Source organism: Cystoisospora suis (genome assembly GCF_002600585.1).
Source record: "Cystoisospora suis strain Wien I chromosome Unknown contig_610, whole genome shotgun sequence".
NCBI classification, from domain to species: domain Eukaryota; phylum Apicomplexa; class Conoidasida; order Eucoccidiorida; family Sarcocystidae; genus Cystoisospora; species Cystoisospora suis.
The window spans coordinates 43,111-69,232 of NW_027153411.1; the positions used below are offsets into that span (position 1 = coordinate 43,111).

The 26,122-nt window shown below is 54.5% G+C and overlaps 3 protein-coding genes across 3 annotated transcripts in view; 2 read left to right on the top strand and 1 right to left on the bottom strand.

Annotated features, from left to right (window-relative positions):
• CSUI_001520 (ap2 domain transcription factor ap2x-6) overlaps nucleotides 1–12,228 on the bottom strand; it is a gene marked incomplete at both ends in the record, with an annotated part of 13,713 nt that extends 1,485 nt beyond the window's left edge. The window contains 7 exons of the mRNA XM_068061726.1: nucleotides 1–29; nucleotides 872–6,077; nucleotides 6,911–7,008; nucleotides 7,140–7,800; nucleotides 7,995–10,618; nucleotides 10,748–10,864; nucleotides 11,559–12,228. The exon at nucleotides 1–29 is cut by the window's left edge and continues 1,485 nt beyond it. Coding sequence (XP_067926302.1) covers nucleotides 1–29; nucleotides 872–6,077; nucleotides 6,911–7,008; nucleotides 7,140–7,800; nucleotides 7,995–10,618; nucleotides 10,748–10,864; nucleotides 11,559–12,228 — 9,405 coding nt within the window. The remainder of the gene's footprint in view (nucleotides 30–871; nucleotides 6,078–6,910; nucleotides 7,009–7,139; nucleotides 7,801–7,994; nucleotides 10,619–10,747; nucleotides 10,865–11,558) is intronic.
• Nucleotides 12,229–16,086: 3,858 nt separating this feature from the next.
• CSUI_001521 (protein phosphatase 2c domain-containing protein) lies at nucleotides 16,087–20,306 on the top strand. Its single transcript, XM_068061727.1, has 2 exons — nucleotides 16,087–18,344; nucleotides 18,525–20,306. Exons 1-2 carry the CDS (start codon nucleotides 16,471–16,473, stop codon nucleotides 19,828–19,830), a joined length of 3,180 nt encoding a protein of 1,059 aa, XP_067926303.1. The 5' UTR covers nucleotides 16,087–16,470; the 3' UTR covers nucleotides 19,831–20,306.
• Nucleotides 20,307–21,865: 1,559 nt separating this feature from the next.
• On the top strand, nucleotides 21,866–25,550 carry CSUI_001522 (uncharacterized protein; the record flags this gene model as incomplete). The annotated part of the gene is made up of 4 exons (XM_068061728.1): nucleotides 21,866–22,537; nucleotides 22,889–23,591; nucleotides 24,716–24,764; nucleotides 25,450–25,550. Exons 2-4 carry the CDS (start codon nucleotides 22,890–22,892, stop codon nucleotides 25,548–25,550), a joined length of 852 nt encoding a protein of 283 aa, XP_067926304.1. The 5' UTR covers nucleotides 21,866–22,537; nucleotide 22,889.
• Nucleotides 25,551–26,122: the final 572 nt, after the last annotated feature.

Sequence of the window (26,122 nt, forward strand, 5' to 3'; positions counted from 1 at the left end):
CAATTGCGTTCCTGAGCTTCTTTCACCAGCTGAGTCGGGACGCAATTGGCTTGGCAGAGGGCCCACAGACACATTGTCCGAGCTCGCTCTTCTCCATGCTTCGGAGCCGCATACTGCCGAGTCCGCCGCTGGCCGCTCGACTTCTCATGCCATTCAGCCCTCCAGCAGCGGACACCCCGCACCAGAAGCGAATATATACGCCCGGGCGTCCGGGTTGTCTGGCGAGCATTGCTTCCTTGACTGCTGCGGCGGTAGGACGTCGACGTAGAAGGTGCCGGGGAACGTCCTGGCTGGTCAGTGCCTCGTTTCGAAGAAGCCTGTGCTGGAGTCTCAATTCCCTCAACTGGACCCCGGCAGCCGCTCACTCCGCTACTGCCAACAGTTCCGGTGTTTATGAACGACTGCTGGCTCTGTTGAAGAAACTGCCTTTCGTGATACCCATGCTGCTGGTGCGGTTGTGGTCGCAGCGAGGGAAGCCCTTGGTGCGACAACATCGAGTTTTCTGTTTTGCACTGACTCTCTCTCCCCGTGGATGCGGTACTTGCGCTCAAAGTGCGACTAGGCGGCGACGGGCATACAGAGAACGATAGCAAAGCTGCACTGCCAGCAGCGGCTGTCGGGGACAGCCCTCTCTTGTCGGGCGGCGGGGAACACTGGTGCGGCGCCAGGGACCCTGACCGACCCGCGCTTCCTCCGACGCCGACAGGCGCTGCAGAACGGCTGCCAGCACCCGCTACGTCTTCGTGCCAGTTAACAGGCCAGGTGACGGTTTGCGAGAAGGCAGGAGAGAATGACTGTTCGGACTGAGAGAAGTGTGGCCGCGCCAGCGTCTCAGGTGGGGGGTGGATATAAGAAATGCCGGAGGACTCACCAGGGGCACAGCCGGACAAAGTCTGTGAGCCCACGTTCCCCGCGCAGACTGGAGGTGAGGTCGCGTGTGCTTTGAGGGGGCGAGGCAAACAATCCCGGGCAGGCGGACGTGCCTGAACGTTTTCGGCGGCCGGCGCAGCGTGGTTCGCGTACTCGAGAGGGTCAGCATTTGAAGTTAACAACTTGTCGAGAGCATGTCCAGGGGGATGGTGGTACGGTTCTCCAGCTCCTCGGAGTCTATCGTTGTTGTTACTTGGTCCGCAGTTAGCAGTCAGTGCGCTAGCAGCGGGGCTCGTTGAGCAGATACTGCCCTGCAGAGTGCTAGCCGATTCTGCTTTCCACAGCGGCAATGTCCTTGTGTCTTCCTTAGAACCGCCGTGGTCCCGGGAGCTGCCGAGGGGCCAGTCGGCTGCAGTGGCTGACGCTGACAGAGACCCCCAACCTGCCTCGGCGGAATTCCGGCGTTGTTCTGCTTGTTTCTCGTCGCCTTCATCGTCGCCAAGTAGAGTCAGTTCTGCTGGGCATCTCGGGGGTAGCTCAGCGCAGCCGCCGGCGAACTCTGCATCGCTTCTACGCTCCAAGGCGACATGCGCATGAACCAACGAATTGTCAGACGGGGCCTTTATAGCTGTCCCGGCGCAGAGATTGGTAGCGGATCGATTCCACTGCGCGGGAGCGAGGTTCTCCAAGTGCGCGGCGACATTTACCTCAGTCTTCGCCGCGCAACCTTGAGTGACGCTATACTCTCCGCAGTGCTTGACGGCCTCGGGGTCTTGATTGTCGCTGGTACGAAACTGACTCTTTTCTGCTGATTCAGGCAACTCAAACTGCTGAAGATGTTGATGTTGGCGGACCTGCCGGGTAGCCCGAGGCGAGGTTGCGCGGGAGTTGCCGGCTGTTGTCGACTGAAGAGACGAAACTGGGGAAGAGGACACGGGCGATAACACAGCAGGGTTGCCGCTTCGTGAATCGGAGGAAGCGGACCCGAAAGGGGGAAATGGGTAGCTAGAGGACGAAGGCGAGACTTCCGAATGGAGACGGTCCTCGATTTCCGGGCCGGCACCTGTGCAGCCGTTGTAGCGGACGCACCGACTACCATCAATCTGAGGTGGGCTCCCCTCTGTAAGCAGCTTCTCCGACGGAAGTTGCTCCTTTCTGCTGGAACCAGCTGGATTACAACGATGGCCTGAGTGCCAACTCCCTGACCGAGTATGCTCTTGTTTTTCGACGCAAGGCTGTGGGTCTTCTCTACTTCCTGTTCTGGTGGGCTGCCGGCGTGGCTGGCTCTGGTCGCCGATCTGTTTGTTTGTTTGACTCTGGTGTACTGGGTCTTTCACTCCTTTGAAGGACTGGCCACTTCTCATAGATGTACACTCTCTGAGACTATCGGCTGAACCCTGGCAGTTGCTTTTGCCCTCACTGAACTTAGCTTTTGTATGTTTTACAAGGAGAAGGCGTTCGGTTGCTTCTTTGAGGAAGAACGAGGAGTTGTCTTCGCTTTGTCTTCGTTTACCGAGTCCAGCGTGACTGTGGACAGGAAGCGTTTGCCCCCCGCTGGGATGCGTCGGAGGAAGAGCTTGGCGGTCACAAGAAAGATAAGGCTGCTCCCATTGCTGAAGATGACCTGAAACTGTGTGGCATTCCCGTTCGGCCACCGTTGCTGATGCAGCGCTATCGACAACGGGAGATGCCGGAGGAGGGACCTGTCCTCTGGCTCCTGAAAGATCGACTGAGACGGCGCCTGCTTCAGCAGAGGGCAGAACTCTGCTTCCTGAAAAGTTTCCTGTAGCCTCTGCACTAAAGGGTGCTGACGATGCGTGGCGCTCCTGATGCCTGCGCGCTGTCCCTTCTGCATGGGCTTCTGCTCCTACAGGAGGATCGGCAGGCTGCTTTTGTACCCAGGAAGGAGCATGTCCAGATGACCGGGTTGCAGTCTCATCGCACTGCCTAGCCACTGTGTGGTCGTGGTCAAGCCCCGTTGCTCCTGAGGTTTCCGCAGACAAGCTACTATTCTTCCTTGCTGCTGGCCAGCCTTCAGTGCTTTGTTGCTCAGCATCGGAAACTGGCCTGTTCTCCTTTCGCGAAGCGTCTGTAGCAGGTGCTGCTCGCTCCAGATCAGGTTGCCTGGCATCCAAAGTGCTGCCAGACGAAGCGGCAACACCGTAGAAACACGTAGTTGGTTGCATCCGGGGGTCTGGATTGTGTTCGAGTCCTTCCGAGAGGAGCCGCTGGTGCGTTGTCTCGACCTTATCTGTACTTGCATCCCCCATGAAGACGCCACAGTGCTCCCTGAGTCCTCCCCGCGACCCTTTCATTTGATCCCCGGGCGCTTCATCAATCTGTTCAACAAGCCGGTGGTGGCTGGAACTGCTGCGCTGGGCGTCGTCAAGGGCCTGGCGTGTCGCGGTAGTCTCATCTGCGATGGAAATCCCTGGGCCGTTGTCTTGATCGCTGTTTGTCACTGCTGGTGGGTCCTGGTCCACTTCATGTCTAGCAAACAGACAACTTTGTTTCAGAACGGGACTGCTACATTCTTCTCCAAGGCACGCGGTTACAGCCTCCGCTGACACCTCGTCTAAGCCAGCCTGGCCCGGGTTGATATGCTGGCACACGCTGCGCTGCCAGGTGACCGATCCTGACCCCCGTTTCTCCTGCAGCATAACGTCAGGCTGGGCCCTCTTCACGACGTCCAGCTGGCATCGAATAGCACTAGAGTTGAAAGTACCGGTTACAGTGCGACTTGATCCAGTGGTGACTCCGGAAAAACCACTGGGGCCTACTCCCGAGCAGGTATTGACGGTGCTGCAGGGCTCAGCACTTGACTCCTTGTCCTGGCATTCTCGTTCACCAGACGGTTTCCCTGTTTCTGTTTCGGCCGTTACGTGGCGACTTTTGCCTACGAAGGAGCCCTGGATCAGGCAGCCGCTGTGTACGGCTGGGCTGTCACTCGCTCGCTTGGCGTGTGAGTCGGCACCAGCCCGGGCCTCTGTGGCTACGCTTCCGTGTTCAGGAAGCTCCTCTAGGCACCTCTTGCCGACTGTTGAGTCCACAGTCTCGGACTTGGTCCTCAATGGATGCCCTGCGTCACGTAGGACTTCATCTCGTCCCGCTCCCGAGGGGTGGCTCTCGGGTTTGTCGCCTCCAGTTACAGATCCATCATGGCAGCTCGGTTCTTCTTTTACTGCTGGATTTTGTAGAAGTGCGCTTGTCTGCGCTCCGAAATTCGGTGGCCCCCCCAAATCTTTTGTATCACTTGCACGCTCAACTGTAGATCCACAAGAAGCAGGGTAGGCGTCCCGATCCATCATAGCTTCAACCCCGCCGCTTGAAGTGGTGGCCGGCCAAGGCCAGCGAGGACTAGGGGCTGTGCTCCTGCTGTCTACGTTTCTTGTGGAGGCGCCTATGCAGTCACTCTCAACTTCGCTTCCCTTGGCTGGATTGGTAAAAGAGACTGGACCCGACAAGTGGCTGACAGCTGATGTTTTTGACGTTTCAGCTTCAAGCTCTCCGCTCTCTCCAAAGTTCTGGTCTTCCGAATCACTAAACCGGCTTTCGCCAACTGTAACAGGACACCGTGCAAGACCAAGATACTGAGGCTCTTTACCACCCGCTCCACAGGTTTCGCCCGCTACTTCTAGTGGCTCCCTAGTAACCTGTTTCTCTGATGGAGTCAAAGGTTCTGAGAGCCTTGCATTCCCCCCAAACTCGCCGGCAAAATCAGACAGCGAGCTCCACGTTGGCAGAGAACAGGGCATGTAGTTGGGGACAGACCCGAACGAAAGGGTGTCTTGCTGCCCAGGTATCGTCAACGGCATGCGACTAGCGCGCGAGAAAGCTGAGCCAGATATATCGCTGCAGGTTGTTCCGAGGCTCACGGCATCGACTAGAGACCCACTGCCTGTGACCTCGTCAAGTATTCGCTCGACGCCCTCCTCTCGGACTCTCCGCGTGACTTCCTGAAGGCCTGCCCATTCCCCGCGTTCGACACCGTCCAATGACCGTTTGCGGACCTCATCCCAAAACCTCATAGCTACCTCTCGGGCCTGTTCACCACCTCCGTACTTGTTTTCTCCGAAATGTTTGTACACGCGGCGCCCCGTCTCCGGACTGACCCATTCAACGCGCCAGTAACGTCGCGTGCACATGACCACATGGTACACGCGAGGTGGGGACATGCGACATGAGGTTGAAAAAGAGGAAGAGGAAGGAGACGCAGAGGAAGAAGGTGATGTCACCGAAGCCGACAAAGACGGGACAGACGCTGCAGTACTAGAACATACGGAAACAGCTGTTGGCATGCACGACCCCACGCCACCTGTCGCTCCCTTTCCGTAAGGCGAAAACAGGTAGTGGGCAGCCTCTCCACTGCCTCTGTCTGGGGAGTGGAATCGGGCCAGAGGGGAATTGCCAAGGACTACCCCGTACATATGTTCGGGGACCGGATGACGCGGGATACAGTACTCCCGGTTCGCTGTCTCCTCCTCATAGAACACACCACTTCCCTCGTCATACCCTGTGATAGCTGCGGTCTCATCGCCTGGGTAAGCCTCCTGGGCGCATGACGTCCTGTCGCATCTGCCTTTTTGTGGAAAACTTGAGGAGGTACTGTTATGACTGTCATTGAGACAGTCTCCAGGCTGATCGATTACTTCTTGCGAAGCGACAGCGGCACGGGCCACAGATGATCTATTCATTGGGGCTGCCATATCTGCGGCGCTGTCGCGTGTATCCTCATAGATGAAAGGCTCTGAACTGAGGTTGTGATCGGAAATCGGCACGGGTTGCGCAGTGCCTGCGTCCGCGCCAGTCACTAGAGCGTCTCCCGGCTGCCCTGCAAGGCTGTCGGTTCGATGAGCAGCCGTGCTGATCTTCGACCCGTCGTGCGGGACTGACATTCGACTGCCGCTCCCGCCAGCCGGGGCTTCGGGGTCAATATCGGACCCCGGCCGCTGCTGTGTTCGGGGGAAGCCGTCAGTACGAGAGGAGGGACGCAGTGCTTGCGACATCACATCGAGTCCGGTGCAGCTTGTTTCCTTGTATGCCGAGACTCCAGAGCTGTTGCAGGTGTCATCCTTGTGGGGTCGCTCGCCAGATACGGCACCGGCGCTGTGCCACTGGACTTTCACTTCACAGGAGTCCGTCACTTTGCCGAACGCCCCCTGTTGGGCTTTTGTGTCTAGCGTGCTTTGGAGCTCCCCACGCGAGTCCTGCAACAAGGCGTTGGCTCCGGAGTGAGCGGGCATGCTAGTAGGCTGCGAAGTCGGTTCGACTTTAATTGCCCTGGCATCGTGGTTGCGCGCTTGGTGGGCGTTTGCGCTCAGGGGTGCCGCGCGCTGTGAGCTTTGAGCTGAGCTAGTGAGCGCTTCTTGGCAGGCGCTCGGAAGCGAGTCGGCAGGTTGGAGTTTCCACGGTGCAGGGAACGACTCTGTCGTGTCGTGGGTTACACGAGGGGGCCCGGTCAAGGTGTCGCGTGTCGAAGATGTGTCGCCGAGGCTTTTGGAAGTGTTGTCGCATGGTGCCAGGCGGCTTTTTGTCGGACTGCGGGACGAACGGTAAGCCCCATGAAAAAGCTTGTCGGTCGAGTAGCTTTGTGGTGGTGCTGGCGTAGCAGCTGCGGGCAGAACCGTACACGCCTGGAGGGTGGCAGTTTCCTGGGTAGTGGCCGGACCCGGCGAAAGTACTGAATGTGACGGCCGTTCACGTCCCTGACAGATAGAAGAAAAAATCAAGAAGAAGCTAGACACCGTAGCGCATTACAACGTAATTCCTGAGTAGTGCTAGGCTGCGAGAGTTTGTCAGTGTCGCAGAACTCATTCTGTATGATGGATGTTACTCACGGCTATGTTGCGGGCCCGGGCCATGACACTCCGGTCGAGGGACTGGATTTCAGAAGCCATCAGATCTCAGCAAGAGTTGTCAGCAACAGCTGCCTTCCTAAGCTTGCTCCTCTTCAGAGATCACTCAGGGTCGTCCGCCGCCAGCCAGTCGTGGGCCTCCGAGGTGCAATCCAGTGTATCGCATGTACAGGAAAGCCTCTTACCTGGGAAACATTCAGCGTATCGCGCTCTCTGGTTTTATAATTGCTCGGGCAGGTGGTTTCTCCATTGCGCCCGTGACCGGGCGGAGAGGGTTCACCAGCTGGGAAAAGAAAACAGTACGCAGGCGCACAAGAGTGTACATGGAGCCTGAAGAAGAGATATCAGAGGTCTCCTAGCTGGAGTCCCAAACTTCTCCGGAAGCCACTAATAGACCTGATAACGCAGACTTACGCGTCGGTCGTGGAGCCGCCCCTATTGAGGTGCAGGAAAAATGTTCCCGGTTTCGAAGTCCAATTCCAACGGTCGCCGTGCTCTGTCTTGGAGCGCTAGATTCACCATCGGTCACATTCATTCCTTTGTCCAGCGCTCGATCTGCCGACGCAGGAGATGGACTATGCAGGCCGCTACGGTTTGGCTTGTCTTTTGGCTCTATCTTCACCTGAAAAGAGTCTGGAGTGGTGGTATCGCCGTACGGCTTCGATAAGTGGACGGAAGGTGCAGTAGAAGAGTCCCCGTGTGTTCTTCGTTCTTCTTTCGCGGGGGCTCTTGCTTCTACGTGTCCTGCCGGGCAGGCCCTCTGTTTGTGCGGGTCAACCCCGCAGTCATTTTCCGCGGGCCGGTCCCACCGATGTTTAAGAAGCAGTGACAGACTCATGGAGGCAGCGGCTCCGACGTTAGTGAACTGACGACCGTCCCTTTCACTCTGCTGACGGCTTCTGCTGATGACAGACTGTGAATGGTGCCCACTCCATCCGGGCTGTAGGCTTCCTGCAGGGCCCCGAGCAGGCAACTTGTAGGATCCACACTCGCAGCCATCGTCAGTCCAACCAAAGGGTAGCCTTTCTCTCGCAGCGTGAGGAGATAGGCTCTGCGAAGCAGAGAGTGTGCAGCCCTGAGACACAGAGATAGGGAAGAAAAGGAGAGCGAGTTCTGTGAAAATCCGGCAGACAGTAGCAGTAGCAAAACAAAAGAGGGCGGTCACCTCTCCTTGCCGATCAGGCGCTGATGATATTATACAAAAAGCGCAGGAGGTGCTCTTCTCAGGTTCTGTCGGTCACCCTGCCGTCCAGGTAAGTTCAGGCGTACCTCGTCTATGCAAAAAAGCTTCGCAACTGCAGCAGCACTGGCGAGCCGTTTAACGGGTCTTTCATCCCGGTATTCGACGTCGTCCGGAACCTCGTGACCACTGCTCCGCTTTGGTTCCTCCTCTTCATTGGGAAGGCTCCCTTTCTGAACCCGGATTCCTCTCGGACGGATGGTAGCAGAAAACGGTTCCCGACTGTCTCCCAATGCGGGAGGTGCCCGTCCACCTAGCTGGATCATCTTACACGGCCTCTCCTCCGTAGGAGCCTCCAAACCTTCATTCCCCTCGGACATACCCTGGCAGAGCCCGTTCATTTCACGGGCAGTACTTTTCACGTGTAAGCCCCCATTCTGAAGTGAGCAGGCTGAACTGCCATTCGACGATTCTGCCTTACCATGGTGCCTCTGCAGCCCATACCGCTTCACCTCGGCCTCCCCGGTCAAAGCGCGGAGGCAGCTGCCCCCTGAAGCTTCTTCTCCACCAAGCTCGGCTGCAGCGGTCGTCTTCCGTCCCTCGTGACTGTCAATGTCCACGAAAGTCCGATGCCCCTGGGCCTTCGAACTCTGCCCTTCTAGCACACCTATGCTTCCAGGAGGCTGCGCCGCCTCGCCAAATAGACTTGTCGACTCGCTGAAATGCCCTTCCGCTACGGACCCTTGTGGCAGCCTACATCGTGGGCCTTTGGGCCTGGGTCTGCACAGCGAGTCTGTGTTGTAGGAGCCGCTTTTTCTGGGAGTAAAAGTTCCTATTTCAATTTCGGCTTCTCGCCCGTCTCCCGCTTCCGTACTGCGAACATGGTTCGTCATCGGTTCCTTTCTTTTGAACTGCTGGTAACTTTTTCTTTCCGCTTTGGAATGTTGTGCTGGACTTAGAGCGCGCTCTGGACCAAACCCCTGCTGTTGAAAATCGTCCGTCCCAGGAGCGGGACAGCGCGTCTGACTGGCGACCCTAGGAGCGAAGCAGGCGTTGCCGGGACAGTGCACACCGAGGACATTCACAAGGAGAATTCCACCATGCGGAGGCGGTACGCCACTTTCGCCAGGGGGTGCTGAAGCGTGTGGACGAGAAAAATGGTTGCAGGGGCTGCGTGTTGATGACGGAGACAGGGAAGGATTGAACGAGCAGCTGCGACCGCTGCTGGGCTGAGACACGTAAGACCCTGCTCTCTTTGCGGCAAGCTGCTGGCTTGCGCGAGGTTCTAAAGGAGGATAGAAAAAAGGATCGTAGGCGGAGCCATGCGGAGAGGAGCACGGGTCCCCTAGAAAGCAAGAGGAAGGTGTGTAGGCATCATCAACTCCGTGGACTTGCTGAGATTCATTGACATCCAGGCGGAAAACGCCCTCTAATTCCCGGACGTTTAGAGGATCACTTTCTGGGTCGAGATATGTCCTGCCCCCGCGATTGGTCACTGCCCGAAGAGGGTCTAACGAATGGCAACTGTTTAGAGCCGGGGAGGTAAGTGGGAGGCATCGCCCCAAGGCACAGCTCTCTGGAGAACTGTCACAACAACTGAAAAGGTTTGAAGAGGATAGAGTGGGATAAGGGGCAAGTGCAGATCCTCGGGGACAGTGGAGTGGAGACTCAATGCCGCACTCCGCTTCTCGTGGCGTGCACCTTTCCAGCCATTGCTCTTCTAGAGTCCAACGAGATACAGGGAGCACGGTGGAATCCGCACTGCTCCGAAAGCCTGAAGAACGCTTGTCGCGCGGACCAGTACATTCGGTGTTCACATTTTCTTCTCTCTGCGCCCGCCGAGCGAGTTCAAGTGTCTCATGGGCAGAAAGGGCTGTGGAGAGGTCGGATAGGTCCGAGCTATCCGTCGAACTCTTCAGCCGGTCGCAGACACCCTCACAGGTGTTCCCGTCCCCCCCCGTAGCCGCTTCTTCACCGCAATGCTGTCTTGACGCCGGCTCAGGTGCCTGAACTATGGTTGACAAGGTGACTGACTCTCGCTGTTGTGTTTCCTGTATGGTCGATGAACCCTGCGTGTGTTGCACACGATGGCGGTTACCACTCTCGAGATCGCTTGAAGGGCGAGGAAGACCGCAGAGTGATGTCGTCGGATAAGAGCACCGAACAAAACCACCTGAGCAGTGAGCCACACACGGAGGAGTTACCTGGTCGTCGGGGGTGGGCGGCCGTCTTTTCATCTCCGATCTTTTGTCTGTTCCAGGCTCCGATGAGCGTGACAGCGCAGCACTGTCTGGTGGAGACGCAGTAAATGCCAACGGCGGTATCTCTGTCGTTTCCGGAGCTGAGCTGTTTCGTGTTGAAAGCTCTTGATGCCTCTCCGGAAGAGCCCTCTCATTCCTGTAATTTTCTTCCACGGGTGCACAGCGAGGCAAAACGAGCCCTTGTGGCTTTTCTCTGTCACCTGGGCAACGGCAATCGCGTTTTGCTGGCAAGACGACACGGGGTGAAACTGGCGCAGCTGCCTCGCTCCTGGGGGTCCAGCAATGATAGGTGTTCTCTTTTTCTGCTCCTTTAGCCTCCATCACAGGAGACAAGTCTCCCGTCGAAACCGGTGTCCTTGCATCCTTGGTAACCCTGGGAAGCTGTCCCTCTCCAAAGATATTCGTGCTCACTGAGTCGGTCACAGGGGAGGAAATCAGAGGAGATAATGTAGCTGCAAGTAGACATTACCCCGCAGAAAGCGCAGCACAAAACAAGTCTCTAAACGGCAAACAGAGCTGAAGTCAGCAAATGTCAACGATCCTGAGCTTCACCGTGACAGGATTCTTTTTTCGGCACTTACCCGAGTTGGCATCTTGCCGGATCACGTTTTCATTCTCCACGCGAGCCGCATGGGTGTTCGCAACTGAAGTGCCAGTACGTTGACCCGTTTCCAACGGAAGAGCTGGCATCGGCTTCGCTGAGAGCAGATTTGGCAAGCAAACACACTTCCACCGTGCAACTCTGTAGAGATTTGCATGAACGAGTGCTTTGGGTTGCCTGTCCGCTTGGACAGTGCGTAGATGTTTCACTTCTTGGCTTCATTGGTGTGAACTGCCGATGGACTCTGCTCTACCCAAGTGTCCCGGGAAGCTGTGGCAAGGGCTGCAACAGCGCTGGCCTTGAGTGACAGTGCCGAGGAGATGTGCATGAAAGAGGCATCCGCCCGGGTGGTATGCTTCAACTGGGGACCATGGCGCGCCGTCTCGCCTCGCTTCCCTATATTCAGCGTCAAATCTGTCCGGGGTAGAAAGTATGATGGAGGTTAACGACTGTATATGGTCATGGAACGCTGCGCCCCCGTTCGTCCGAGACCGGGGAGCCCTAAGCTGGAACCCCACTGCGGCTTTTCTTTCGCGAGCTGTGTTGGGGAGGTGTCTCTGCTTTCCGCTCTGCTACGGTCCTCTTTCTATAGCCTCTCTGCGGTGAGCACACCCGTCCCCCCACGCCATGTCAGAAAGACCAAGAGTGCTCGTCTGCTTTGTTTCACAAGCTCACTTTCTGGCAGTGAAGTCACAAAGCGGCATCTGCGTGGCTTTTTCAGAAGGCCGACGGAGAAACACAATGCACGGCGGTTTTCTGCCCAGTCTGCAGAAACATGTAATGTCGCTCACCTGCTTCGGCTTGCAGCCACTCAAATACGGAAGAGGAGAACGTGGTAACCGGGAACCCGCGTGGAGTTGAGGAAGAAGATGGAGAGGGCGAAGAGAGCGATGCAGGCCGTTGGGCAACTCCACTTTTCTGCCCTTCGTGTACCCTGTCAAGTAAATACGGAGACTGACCTTCCCGGTCTGCTGCGCTGGGGGGCCCGGACTTCCATAAGTGACAAGCAGTTTCATTAGGTGACGCCGACGGCCAGAGCAGCAGATCCATTTGGCGTTTCTGCAGCGGCCTCGTCTTTGTTGGGGTCTCCGGCTGTCCTCGCAGAAGGGGCGGGTGAGCGGCTTGCAGCGTCACGTCTGCAGCTGACAGGACATGTGTTTTCTCGAGGGAGAAATCATTCTGGAGACGTGTGGGGTGGGAAAGCTTTGGTTCCTGCACCGTGGAGTAGTTCAGTCGCGTGTCCTGCGGGAGTGTGCAGGCAGGTCTCTCGTACGTACGCAGCTGAACACCACTGACAGATTCAGGCACTGCCCCAGAGCACGATGCCGCAGCAGCTGGCTTGGCTGGCGGGTTGTGGATGAGTGTTCTGTCGGCGGCAGCACTCCGGTCTCCGTAGCGGGCCCTCGGAAGTGGGTGCGCATTGCTCTTTTCGCCTCTGTTGTTTGGGAAGGCGCTCAGCATTTGCTGGCAGCGGACATCGAGGCGTACGCTGGTTTGAACGGGAGTGTGTCGCACACCGGATGACATGGTAGAGGGAGACGAGGCGGAGCTGAAGCCGGTGCAGAAGGCTACTGTCGAATCGGCGGTAAAACAGGGGAGCACGTATCATGACTGCAGCGGGCTGCAGGTGTCTACAGCAGCTTCAAGGGAAAAGCCCAAGGCGGCCGTCAAGGACGGCAGCGAGTATTCCAACCCACGACGAAAGCAGAGGGGGGAAGACGTTGGGGAAAGCGGACTGAGGTCATGTGTATAGGGGGTTCAACGGCAAAAAGGTGAACACGTACGCCGGCCCTGGGGCGGGGTCACAGAAAAACCTTCCCCAAGCATCAGGATACTCCCGTTGTAGCTGGAGGAGTATCGGCCAGGACACTTTGTGAAGCTATGCGTGAAGCAGGCAACAGAGAAAGGCAATCACACCTTCTTCTTGCTGGTAGTAGGAAAATATGGAGTTGCGACGTCCAAAATCTGTGCCAGGGGTACGGATGGGGACAGTTGGCGCGGTAAAGCGAGGCTGTCCGTCGCCTTCTTTCCGGTGACAGAAGTGCGGAAAGGAGGCGTTGGTGAGATACAAAGGCGAAGGTTATAGAGCCAGCGAGCCTGAAACGGCCGTGGACGTCACTGGGCTGGACGTGAAACAGGGGTATACAAGGACAGAAGAATAGGCAGCAGATCAGGATAGAGTTGATACACCAACAGTGAGGTTTACTATGTCTCTATCCAACAGTCAGAGGGCGGAGGGCCCGAAGGCGAAGGGAGAAGCACCGGAGATGGTGCTTCTCCTGCAGTTCTGCGCTCACATGTCTTGTCTGCTGTGGTGCAACAGGGCTAGGCTAAGCCGTACGGAATCGAGAGCCGGTCTCGGCAGGAGGCTGGAAGGGACGTTGCTCCAGTGTGTCCCATACACGCACATACTGCTTCCCCCTAACGCGAAGTTAAGCCGCGCGGCTGAACAGCCCGCAGGGCTGCGGTTTCTTCTTCCAAGAATGCCTGCTACGAGAAAAAAGCGCTCGAGGACGGCTGTCGGCTGGCCAGCAGGCAAATTCAAAAATGCTGCTATTTTGTGCGGCGCCTCGGCTCCTCTTCGGGAGACAATCTCGATCCGCAGTGCTACACACCGAGGTCAGACGCAGCAGAAGACCGGCCGTCGAATAGGACAAAGATCAGATTGGTCAGAGAAAGGGCGCCGGGAAAGCAGAAAGGCAGCTTGGATGGAGAAAAAGAACGAAGCAAGTTGTCAAACGAAATAGTCTTGCCATTCTGCGGTGAACATAAATAAACGATCTGGGGCATGATCTGCAGTTTCCGAGGGGACCATAACATCGTCTCCGGCATCCGGATCGCTCTAAACAGCAGGTCAGATCCAACTCCACAGCCACTCGAGGTCGGAGAAACGGAGGGGCAAAAAAGATGCGGAGTGTTGCCAAGCTTCTGACATCCCCGAAGCCGATAAACTCAGGCCAGCACGGACGTGAGAAGAGACACAGGAAGATGGCATAATGAGTACACGCAGGCACAAAACTGTTTGAGCACCATTTTGCTGGCGGCTCCCCTCCGACGCGCACAAGCGCCGAAAAGTGAACATGAGGAACATGGACTTTTTGCTCGATGTTTCTTCTTTTCCTATCTCTGCCGACAAGCCAGCGGTACTACGACCGAGGTGCTTTCTTGGAGACAGTTGTCTCCTGAGACGGGCGTGGGACCCCAGCTCCGTTTTAAAGTAGTGTGGCCACTCGGCTGAGGAACAGGGATACGCAAAAGTTCTCCATTCGTAAATCCATGGAGAAAAAACTGTTTCGCCGCCGCGGCTGCGCGGTTTTTGGTGCGGGAAACAGAGGGGCCTCGAGAGGAGGGAGTCGCACATCGGGAGCGGAGATGGGCCGGCAGAGCCGTACGTGCCGTTCCGGGGAGGGGCCCGCTGAGGTCAGACCATTCCTGAGGATGGCCTTGAATGGACGCACTGTTTCTGTCTCAGTTCGACTTACCAGCAAACCCGAGGGCGTTTACACCGAGCTGCAGTCATGTCGTCAAACGTTCACTAGCAACCGTGCTGAACTGACCCGTGCTTGCACCGCGACAACAACGATCTGCAGAACAAAAGCAAGCTTCTCGTACTGGCACTGCGGCTCCCGTCCAAAGTCCCAAACCCAGTTTTTGACTGGCCGAGATATTTTCAATGATTTTGACTAGCTCCTCTACTGATAACGTGCAACTCTCCGTTGTGCGCGGGGTGCGCACCGAAGGCAGCCTCCGACAGTACAAATCAAAAGATCCGAATATCGACGCCGTCATCCGGGGAGGAGTCATGAGCAAGCCGCGAACATCCACGATAGTGTACCACCTGGTCCCCAGTTGCATTATCAGCAAAAGTGGTTTGGGAGAGGCTATTAAAGGAACAGACCTTCTGCTCGCGGATCTGCCTGCAGAGACTCGTGGCCACGGGGGGCCGTTTAGTCGTAGCCCAACCACTGACATTCACCCGTCCGTCAGCTATACCCTCGATGCTGGGAAACTGTGGGCTCTGCCAGTCTAGACGTATCAGCAGGCAAAAGCAGTGCGTCCCAATATAGGCAGCTACCTGTTGCGCCAAAGCCGAGATGGCGGCGGCACTATTACTGAAAGTAGTAGCCAGTTGTTCTGACCTAGCCAGCACAGGCATTATTGGTATTGGGGACGGTCCGATGTTCTATGCAAGAGAAATAATCACACCGTGGAGCCGTTCCTCCTGCCCATCCGGCCGGACGGTTTTTCAACAGTTTCGTTCGACCGCACAACAAGCGCTAGGCCTCAAACTCGGGGAGAAGCTCACTTTTCTTCCGTCGATGCCTGCAGCTCCGGAAACCCTGCAGTTTCAGGATCATTCAAGGCCTTCCTGCTGCTGGGCGTCTCTTTCGCGGCCCCTTGCGACCCTCTTGTCGTGCCTGGTTGAATTCTCCAGAACGTGATGAGCTACAGCACACAATGCGAGAGCCTGTCTGGCGCTGGCTGATCTGAAGTGAGATGTACCTGACGGGCTGGTGACTGAGAAGTTGAGAACGGCTCGCAAGGTCGGCCATCCCAAAGCGACCGGACAATCGGTGCAAGCAGTGTTCCCTTTCGAACGAGCCAAAAGGACAGCTGAAACCCCTACACTGAGACCAGGCATGGTGCGCTGTTTTCGACAACCAGAGCAACTAGCCTCACCTTCGACCAGGAGTTGAGTATCTCACCTCGGAACAACCAGAACAGGTCGAGGCTGTCTAGTGACCGTTGCAGACGTTCTGCTGTATCGCACCTGAAAGAAAAACGAACAGCACTCGCTTCCACACCAAAAAATACAAGATCGTCCTCACTGTGTGCTCCGCTGGACCCGCATAGAAGTCCCAGTGCGCCGACTGCGCGAACCGCCTAAGCTGTTGTAAGATGCTGACACAAGCTGTCCGCCGGGCGGGTACGCATGTACTGTCCGAGGGAGAACCTCAGCGAGTAGGAGCTCCATCGCTCGCTTCTGCAAACAGCCGTGCTATCTTCGCAGCTCGGCACGACTGATGACATTTGTTGCCCCTTGGAGCTCGAACAGTGTGCTAGCCTTGACGGCTACTAAAGGCGTTGCCCGGCGCAATGCCACCGAGTGCTCTTCTGACATTTGTTTCCGAGCACTTTCGACCACACCAGGGAGCCTTCGCCGAGAAAAGGGGCGGCCAAATGCAAACGCACGAACGGAACCTCCCACTTGCATGCGCCGCGAGAGTCAATCCCATCCCCAGAGCTCGACGTGGAAACCAAAACGGCTGTTTGTTGCTTCCGCAACGGCACACGCAGCCGTGCTTTAGTTTCTAGCTGGACGACGAGTGTGCGCCAAAAACCAGGCCGATGATTCGGGAGGTCGTGCGGCGGCCTGAGGCAGTGAGCTCGCGCTGGGGCTTGCGAGCTCGTGCTAACGGTGAGGCGCAAGCCGGCGCGAGCTAGGTTTCGCGCCCTTTGGCGCATTGGACCAATCGCCGTTTGGACGCAGCTAGCTTCTGACATTTCCCCCTCCCGTCGTGGTTTAATCGCTCGTATAACCGCTGCGCTGGTCGCTCGTACGCGAACAATCGACTACCAGTTCTTACAAACTGTGTGCAGTGATCTTGCTGCACTATACTTCAAACTCTATAGAGTTATCTAACTTGCTTATTTGGGGTGTTCCCCCTTTGTACTTCAGTTGACATTTGTGTGTTCTTCATCATGGGGCTTGCCCTAGTGAAGGACTTACCGTCTGTGATCCCCGAGTGGATCTTGGAGGTGATCAGACGGTTGCACGGCACCTTCTTCCCAGAAGGACCTGCCTGCAGCGGTGGAGGAAAGAGCACTCCGGAGATTGCCCCTTCGGTGAAGAAGGCGCTGACTCCAGAGGAATTCAGGTGTTCGACCAGGTTACGAAGAGAATGGTACTCAGCGAAGACGCGGATGGCAATGGACGCAGAGACTTTCAAGCTTCGAGAGGACTGGCTTTTGCCTTTAACTTTGAACCGGTTTCAGCAATCCTTGATTCTTGGTGTGCCGTTGACACCTCGTTCGGAATTCAACCCGGAAGACGACGAAGAAGCGGAATGTGAAAACGTAGAAAGAGCTGGCGAAGGAGGGATAGGAAGAAGACGACTACCAGGTCTCAACTGTGATCTCGTTGTTGGAAATCCTTGCCTCGAGGTTGTTTATGGAAGTTTTAGCCGTCAAGGAGCAGCGCACGACAACGAAGATCGCCTGAGTGTGGCATACTGGGGAGGATCTAGGACTCACTCAAGTTTCCAATGCCCCCCCGGAGCATCTCAAGAGAGAAGAGAGGAATCAAGAGTGCAAGCGAGAGAAGACGCGCCGCGTACCGCGTTTGAAGGTCCGGCAGCCGCGTCAGAAGCGTCTCGTCTTGGTGTTCCGCAAGGAGCAAAGGAGATACCCGAGGTGCAAAGCAATACGGCGACAAGCTCGATGAGAGTTGGCAGTTCGATTGAATCCCCTGTCAGGGAAGAACAGCACAATGGTGAACTTTCTCTGAAGCGCGAGGCTGCGGATGGAGGAGCAGGAGAGAAGCAAGCATCGATCGGTGGGGCGAGCCAAGAAGAGGAGGCAGCACCAGCCGTGGATGAAGGAGAAGATGGGTCGAGCTGGAGTAAGAGCGGAAATTTTGTTCTTGCTGGTCTACACGCTTTGGGTAAGCGATTATCAGAAAGCATGTCCACTGTGCAAGATGAGGATCAGACCAAGGAAGGCTTCAAAGAGTTCCATGTTTCGGAGAGCTCAGATTTGGAAGGCGACAGCGGAGCGATGTCAAGCACAGAAGGAGCGGCCCTAGACCTTGCCGGGCGGGGTGGACTGGCCGCGAACAAAGAAGATGAAGAGGACGAAAGTGCGATGCTCCGATTGGCTTCGGTTACACCAGGCTACAAGCAACTTGAAGAACAGAATCACCTTGCGTCCCTTCAAAAGGATCGAAAGAAAAAATCATCAAAACAATCGAAGAACCGAGAGAGTGCGGAAGAGAATGTGATGAAGAAACGACCCCTAGCAGACATGGAAGAATCGCCATGTTTCATGACACCTGAGGGGTGCATGTTCGTACAAAGACTCCCAGCGAAGAGAGCAGGTGATGATTTGCTTATGGAGATGCCGTTTGTTGCCGCTAAGCGTACTCGGGCTTGCCATCAAGCGGCTCTTACGACCTCCGAGTACTGGCACAACAAAGGGAAGAAGAGAGTCCAAGGCTGGGGATACACCGCTTTGCCTTGTCCGGAGAGACCTGCTCAGAAGCGCAAAACTCGAGGACTGCTCAAAGACCCTTATGATCATGATGATCCGACTTTCGTCTTCACCATGTGTGACGGACATGATGGGCCGACGGCTGCTGTCTTTGCTGCTTTGGAGCTTCCTAAGCTTCTCGCCGGACAGGGAGACAGTGCTGCTCATGCGAGCTGCAAAGATCGAAACACAGGAGGTCTCAAAGCTATGAAGAAGAGAGTAGAGCTCACAGACAGCAAGAAGGAGTCTACTCAGACCCGAGAAGAGAACGTGGAAACAAAGAATCAGCATCTGAAAGATGCCTTCCACGATCTTGATCAAAGATTCAGGTACGCTTACCTCTCTCAAAGAAGAAGAGCTTCTTTCTTTCTTGTCTAAATCTCATGAAGGGGTCGAAGTAATGTGAAGATGCTTCGAGTGTTCTTTCCTCTAGTTTGTTTTTTACTAGACCCCCCTCCTGCCTTCGTTTCTCATGGACTGTTTGTCGCCCTTTTGTCTTTACTTTGTAGGCGGGAGTGCAAGCAAATCGCAGCAGAAACTGGACGATCATGTACGAGCGGAGCTTGCGTCATATCGGTCGTTGTTCAAGGTGATGAAGTGATTTGTCAGAATGTGGGTGATTGTAAGGCGGCAATGATCACGATCAACTTCGACTCGACAAACCTTCCAATTCCTGCAGCGCTGCAATTCTTCAACCCCAAGTCAGCAGAGGAAGCTGTGGAAGTCCGTGATCTCCCTGGGCCCTCCGATTACGACCTTTCTTCTGAATCGTCTACCGAGGGGGAGAGCGAAGAAGACGACAACGTGACCAAGGAAGAAGAATCGAAGAGGAAGGGTGAGGCTCCCATCCACGCCATGCAACACTCTGTCCTTCCGGATCTCCGGAGAGGCCTGACGAAGCTCGACCCCCTACCTGAAGCGGGCTCTGGCCAAGAACCCGGGGGTGATGAGATTCCAGGAGAATCGCGAGACGTTTCTCCTGTTTCAAGTTCTGCTGATGCATCTATGAAGCAAATGCCAGGTGATGGGCTACCACCCTCGGTTGCCCGTCCTCCTTCGATATCTCCGAGTGTTAAGTGGTTATCCAAGGATCGAACGGATGGCGAACAGGCGAAGAGTACGGAGGAATCAGGTCCAGAGAACAAGGCTCAGAGTCCGATGTACGCCACCGCTGAGAAGCAGGCTCCCACTGCAGAGCCCAAGAAGAAAGTCAAGAAGGGCGTCAAGAGTGCCGCACCACGGCCTACGAAACCACTCGTGTTACAGTGGTTGAATTTCGAGCAGAGGTGCACAGAACGAAGAGAGATGGAGAGGCTGAGAAAAGCTGGTAGTGTGGTTATAGGAGGGCGTATGGGAGGAGTTTTGGAGCCATCAAGAACTATCGGCGACTTCGATGTGAAAGATGTGCAACCCAAGGGAGCCCTGAGCACTGAACCAGAGGTGACCCGAGTCCGAGTAAAGAAGCCGTCTATAATGTTGATAGCTACTGATGGCGTGTGGGATTGCGTGACGACGGCGGATATCTTTGAAGTGCTGCAGAAGGTGAGAGAATTCTGGAATGTTTTGCTGGAGGAATTTCATGAGGTGAACGACGACGGAGATAAGTTAAAGTACGGTCCGTCAGACGAAGATGCCGGACCAGACAGGCGAAGACCGCAACCACGTCTGAAACAACGATTCAACCAGACCCTGAAAGCGGACGTCCTATCAAAAATCTCTGAGGAACTCATCAAGGTGGCGCGTAAGCGAGGCAGCGAAGATGACGCCACCTGTATGGCAATCTTTCTCAATCCCGCGGCCCCTTCAGCAAAGTAGCCCAGCAGGTGGCAGGAACCAGACTGCTGTGAGGCTGTCATGCTTCTTTGCTGGGGGTGTTCAGGCGGTTCCCCCGGAGAGAAGCTACATCTTGGGCCAACCTAGTATGTTGTACGACAGAGGAGTGTGCGCCTGGGTTTTATGAGAAAGGAGACGTCGCCTGGATGGTCCACCACAGTGTGCGAGAGGACAAGGATTTCCAGGCTCTTTTGAAAGAGCACTTAGCACGTGTCGACTTCAGTTGTCCGACTAAGCAAACAAGAGCAGGGTTTTCTTGACGTGCTAGCCGAACAACGACATGGCCTCCGTGCTCCTCGAAGAATCAGAGGACAGTGCAGATATGAAATCCTGAAACGGTCGTGTGTCACAGCGAGGTTTATCTCGACGCATTCTGACGTGTGATATATTCCTTGGTCAGTGTGATTTTTATGCTCCCAGTTTTTTTTCGTTGAATTATTCTCCCTCTGTAGTGAAGCGCGCATTTGGTTCATATGCTTGCAACAGCCATGGCTGTTTGTATGTGTGGCACTGGGAATTTTCTCAGCTGCTGACAACTTTATCCCTTCATCCTACGGGATTTTAGCAAACGCGGCTCTCTGAGAGGGGATCTGGGACCGCATATACGATCTCCTCCAGCACACGTGCACGGCTCCAAGGGTAGTCACTCACCAGCTTATGCTACAGTGAAGACAAATCTGACAGTAGTATACCTAAATTCCACCGTACTCTGCGCACGACTCAGCCAGACGAGGCAAACTCGGTGTGAAGCGCATCCCGCCCGCCCAAGCACAGCGCTGTAGCCCGAGCGCTCGGCTTTGTGCTCACATCTTAGCAAGACTCTCGTCTTCGTCTTCCTTGAGTCGACAGTAGTACTGCTGGTGATGAGATTTTGGTACGGTCCCCACCTCGTTAGTGAGACAAGGAATTCCACACGTTCGCGCTCTCGTGCTCAGGGCCTCAGCGGAGGCTAGATGGGGAGCCTCGTGCTCGCTCTCCTAGACTGCACGCGCCTAACTGCAGAAACTTGCTCTTACACCGCTTGTTCTGCTCCTCCCCGGGAAGCTGCAATCCAGCTACTGTGTGATGAAACGCAACTCCTGGCCCAGGCGTGGAAGTTTGTCCCTGTGCTGCTCTCTGCTGTCTTGCCATATCTGGCAAGGGGGCGTCCCCTCCCTCCTCTCTCAGTAGATCATGAGTATCAGCTCAAGATGAAATGAAGTACTCCGGGGTATTGACATAGAGAGAAAAACACGCCTGCCTGAGAGAAAGGATGTAACGAACAGGAGTATGCCTGGTTCAGGTGTCACGCGCGCCCGATACGGCTCCCTCGGAGGGGACGACAGAGTGAGTCCACGGGCGAAGCATCGTGCTGCTGGTCGGGCTCTGCGGCATGCTTGAGTCTGCGGTTTTGCTGACTATCTTGTAACAACAGAAGCTTTTCGTTCACAGTGGAAACTGCTAGCCTACAGAGTCCGTTTTCGATGCCTTCAATAAACGATCATCGCTGACTAACGCGTTTTTAACTTGGCAGGCGACCCCACCGACGTTTCACCGGGTAAACGTGGCAAATCCCGGGAGATACGAAACCCCGAACGGCGTAACATGACAGTCGGTTTATATTCGGAAACCACCGAACCAATGAAAGCGCCTGGGAAACAACGGCTCTGGCCCAACTCGGTGGGCTTCTGCAGGTCCACGGTCCCGTGAGAAAGTTATCCTCTATGCAGTCGGCACGTACAGTCCGTGATAAGTAAGAAACAAGGTCAGGGGCTGGGCTACAAAGTAAAGAACACCGCACCACGACTTCGTTGCCTCGTACACACTCACTACAGACAGGACAAGGCCTTCCGCAGCTTTGATGGATGCCGAGGAGGAGAGATAGAGGATGATAATGATTTGCGGGAGGAGGGGTGGTACTAACCTCCTCGTTTTTCGGTGATAGAGCGCTGTGTTGATGGGGGCGCTTCTATGAAATCATCCACCGAGGAGGTCCAACCACCGCGTGCCCAGCAGTGAGATTGTTTGGGAGCCCAGCGACGATGCGAAGAAGGAGGATGGAATTTTTGGAGTCTGCGCTGCCCTATCTGAAGTATGTCTCCCAGCCTTGTTTTCTTAACGGAAGTCACATCTCCAGTGAAGCAAAACACTCCTGTTTAACTCGTTACAAAGTAAGAATTCAAGAAGTCCCGTACTTGTAGTATGACCGAAGGTCAGCTTTTCCTGGCCGTCTCGCTCCTCACAGACACTTTGTGGAGGCTTTTCTTCTTCCGCCGCTTTTCCCTGGGCGGTTTGACTTGATTCGTTTTTCACTGTTCTCCTCTCTCTCCCGAAGTCATTCCACTGTAGCGATTGCTCTCATCGGAAATTGTCTTTCTCCATTCTTTAGTTTTTCTGGCTCGTCTTGCTTCACCATGACACACCGCCTCGGACAACGCCGTCCTCGCCCTCCGGGCATACGCGCTTTTTTTTCCCTTACCAGATATCCATAGACTGCAAGTACTGCTTTCGACACCTTGGCTTCTTCCTCTATTTCCCATCTTCTTTTTCCCATCAGGCTTCTGCCGAGCGGCCTCAGAGATTTTGCTTTTTCACCTCCCTTTCTGCAGCTCACCCGCTTCACCAGAAGATTCGATCATCGCCATTCCTATTTCCATCCTTCTCGCTCATGATGCCCCGGGCGTTCTTTCCTCTTCGTCTCTTCATACAGGTTAGTGTGCTTTACATGGAGAAAGGGATGAACGGACGGGATGACGAGTGCTCGTCTCGACGTCGCAAGGTTTCCTTCTTAAATATCATCTTTTTCGAGCTAAGCCCTGGTGTGGTGTGATTTGCGCTGGTCGAATCGTTACCGTGGATGACTCTTTTCCTTTCCGTCCTTTTTTTTCTTTTTGCTTTCCTCCTTGCTTCCCGTCGTTTCTTCTTCCCCTTTTTCAGTTCTCCCTGCTTATTTCCTCGTCGCTCGCTACATTTCACCGTGCTTTTGAAGTCCCATTTCTTTCTTCTCACCGCGGCCCTGGGTTGCTGCCCGCGTACCTGCTGTCTGGCTGTTTTTTCTCAGAATGACCAGAGGCAGTGAGTCTGCATGCGTCCCTCCTCGCAAAACTGAGATATCTTTGTACAAAACTTCTAGTCAAACATCGCATGCAAGGAAGAAAGAAACACTCACGTGGATCATGTCTACACCCGGGTCATCATCCTCAGCACTACCACCACGGGGTACTCCACCCTCACCCCTTCGGAAGGCCCATAAGTCCACCTCGTCTTCCGGTATGATTCATCACCAGCAACAGAGCGTGGGTCACCATTCTGCTGGAGGGGAAAGGGGCAGTGCAGCAAGAAATCTCCCGTCTCAGGCCGCGTCCTCTATGTCGACCACATCATCTTCATCTCATCACCCCCATCCAAGAACAGAATCCGCTGGGGGAGCAGGAGGAGGGGAGGGTGCGGGCAAAGCTACGGGAAGTCTTCATCATCACTATACTACTGCTACTACTACTACTACAACCACTACGACAGCGGCTCATCACAGTACACGTCACACATCTCATTCATCTGTCTCTTCTTCTAATAAAACACCCCCGGGCGGGACAGCAGCATCAGCGTCAGCAGGGACAACAACAACAACACGCTGGTCGGCGCTATCACAGACGGGAAGTGGACATAGAAGAGGGGAGACTGATGATCGAAACAGTGGAGGTGATGCGACAGATTGGGCCAACTATGTGGAACTCGATTCGACTGCTAAAAGGCTTGTTATTATGGTAAGTTTCGCATGCAGTGGAGTCGTTGTTGCCGGCTAGATGTTGTGAGTCATCTCTATGAAGAAAGCAGATGAAGAGAGGACGAAGGGCATGGCCATGTATAAAGAACTGTATGGTTCTCTACTCAGGTGTGTGTATAGAGTTAAACACGGATAAAGGCCTTCGCAAGGTTATAGAGTAACAGCGTGGAAAAGGGAGATTGTAGAGCCATAGGGAGGTCCGTCTGGGGCTTACTGCTGCAGTCGTCCAGCATGCTGCTTACGAGTCTTGTGCTGTATCGAGGTGCATATGTATCAATCGTAGCTAGGGAGAGACGACCTACATAGATAGAAAGAGGAGTGTATCGGAATTCTCATACATTCTTTCTGTTAAAACGAAGAGAATCACTTCTCCTTGAAGCGGAAGAGTATGATGATGTTTGCTTGTTGTCGAGAAGGTGCACAAGCGTGTCATGATACATACGAGGACTCGCCCGTAGCTCTCTCTTTTTTCCAGATTGTTTGCGAATGTCTTCTTGCCGTTATTTCATCTCTCAGTGATGTAAACCACCACGACTCGTGCTGCTATCTAGCTCTATGAATTCTGGTGCCGCTACTAGCCAACAGGCTCATGGCACTCCGGATAACTCCAGCCCCCCCCAGTTATCTCTGATTTCCTGTATTCTCAGTCCCGCCGGGGGGTGATGGAAGTGTCTTCTTTTTCATGGGAGGAAGAGGATCGTTCCATACAAGCGGGGAGTCTATCATTCTCTTCCGTCAAGTATACGTCAACATATATATATGAATCTATATTTACATGTGTCCGTTCACCTACTTATCTATCCGTTTCTTTAAGAACAAGCAGAGGGGGAGCAAGCATCTGACAATCCTGTCCATCCTCTTTCTTCCTTCCTTTCGAACATGGAGAACAAGACCAGTGACCGAGTGTGAATAGCACAAGGATGAGGTTCTTCACCCGGTGATCGATCGATCTATTTCAATCACTTGCCCTTGAGAACGATGACGTGTCTGGCCCTGCTGAAGACATCTACTTCGTTTTGGTGTTTTGAAGTATCTCCCAGAGTGCATAGATGAGTTGAAGCTCTTTCTTTCTCCCTCCGATTCCTCGCTCCTGTTTCTTTTCAGCTTGACGCCAAGGAAAACAAGGCCAATGGCTACCCTTCTGCTATTCTTGGTAAGAGAATGAAAGAGACTTGATGCGATCTTTCTCTTGTTCTGTCATCGCCTCGGTCATTTCAGTGTTGGGTTTGTTCTTCGTTTCCTCTTCACTTCTTTCTTTCGTTTTTCTTCAAACAGACGTCCGTTCCGTTCCCACTTGGGATGTGTACCTAGCCTGTATCTATCGCTTTATCTACCTATTCTAATGCCTACTGATTTAGTCAATGAATGAAGGATGTCTACTGTCGTATCTCTCTCTCTGTGTACGTAGTGGGGTAGAAGAATATTTTCATATCTGTGGCCGCCTTGATGTGGTTGTGTTTGTTTATACATACCTCTTCCATTAGTGTCTATCTGTCGATTTCCCATCCCAATGAAGCCTGTCACCTCTCTCACTCAGTTGCTGTGTGTGATAACCGCCCCAGCACACGTATATACCTATGATACCCCCTTACGGTACTAGCGGGTTGCGTGCTTCTTGCTTATTTCACCTGTATTCATATACATAGTGTCGGTCTCATCCCTGCAGATCCACATATATAAGTGACAAGCAAGAATAGCGGATGTGATAGCTACTACGACTCAGCTTTTGTCTGTAGAGAGTGTGTGAAGGTGCTCTGTGACCTGCGAGGGGGGGTGAGAATCCTGGGAGTAAGGTCTTTCTTTCTTTTGCATTGTGTTCCTATGCCCCCAAATTGCAGATGACGCACGGTTACAGGCTTTTTCTCAGTGGCTAGACGACTATCTTGTGGAGTGTGGAAATGGATGTGGTAAGGAAGAAAGTCGTGACCGAGAGAGGTGAAAGGGGGAAAGTGTCTTTCTTTCTTCTTCTCTTTCTACATAGACAGACTTGAGAGAGGAAAGAATTGATAGGACCGGAGACGGCTCACTTATCATTTCCAGGTCACTTGGGTGGGTGTCAGCTCCTGCCGTCTCGTGTGAAATGGGTGGTGGGCTTTAGCTAGTTGCATATCGCGTCGGTAGTCCATACTATCGGCATCGAGTTTTTCCCCTGTCTTCATAGCCTTGTATCGATTACGAGCGGTAGAAGGGACACATCCTGATATGATGAGGACGTCTAGACAATTGAAGTGTTATTTACTCATGAGTGACCATCTGTGTGTTCGCCTCTCAGTTCAAGGTCTTCAGTTTTTCTCCTTTCCTTTCATAACGCTTGCTGTTCCACACGAGGGGGTTGTCGTGTAGGGATGAGGTAGAGAGGATGAAAAAGGAGAGAGAGGGATGACCTCACTCAGGGAGACAGACAGTTTCGAGAAGCTCCGCTTCGATCTTTTTCTCGTCGCCGTGGGGGGTGGTCGTTGATTCGCTGGTGCCTTCATCCATTGATATATATTCTTCACTACTAGGGAGTAG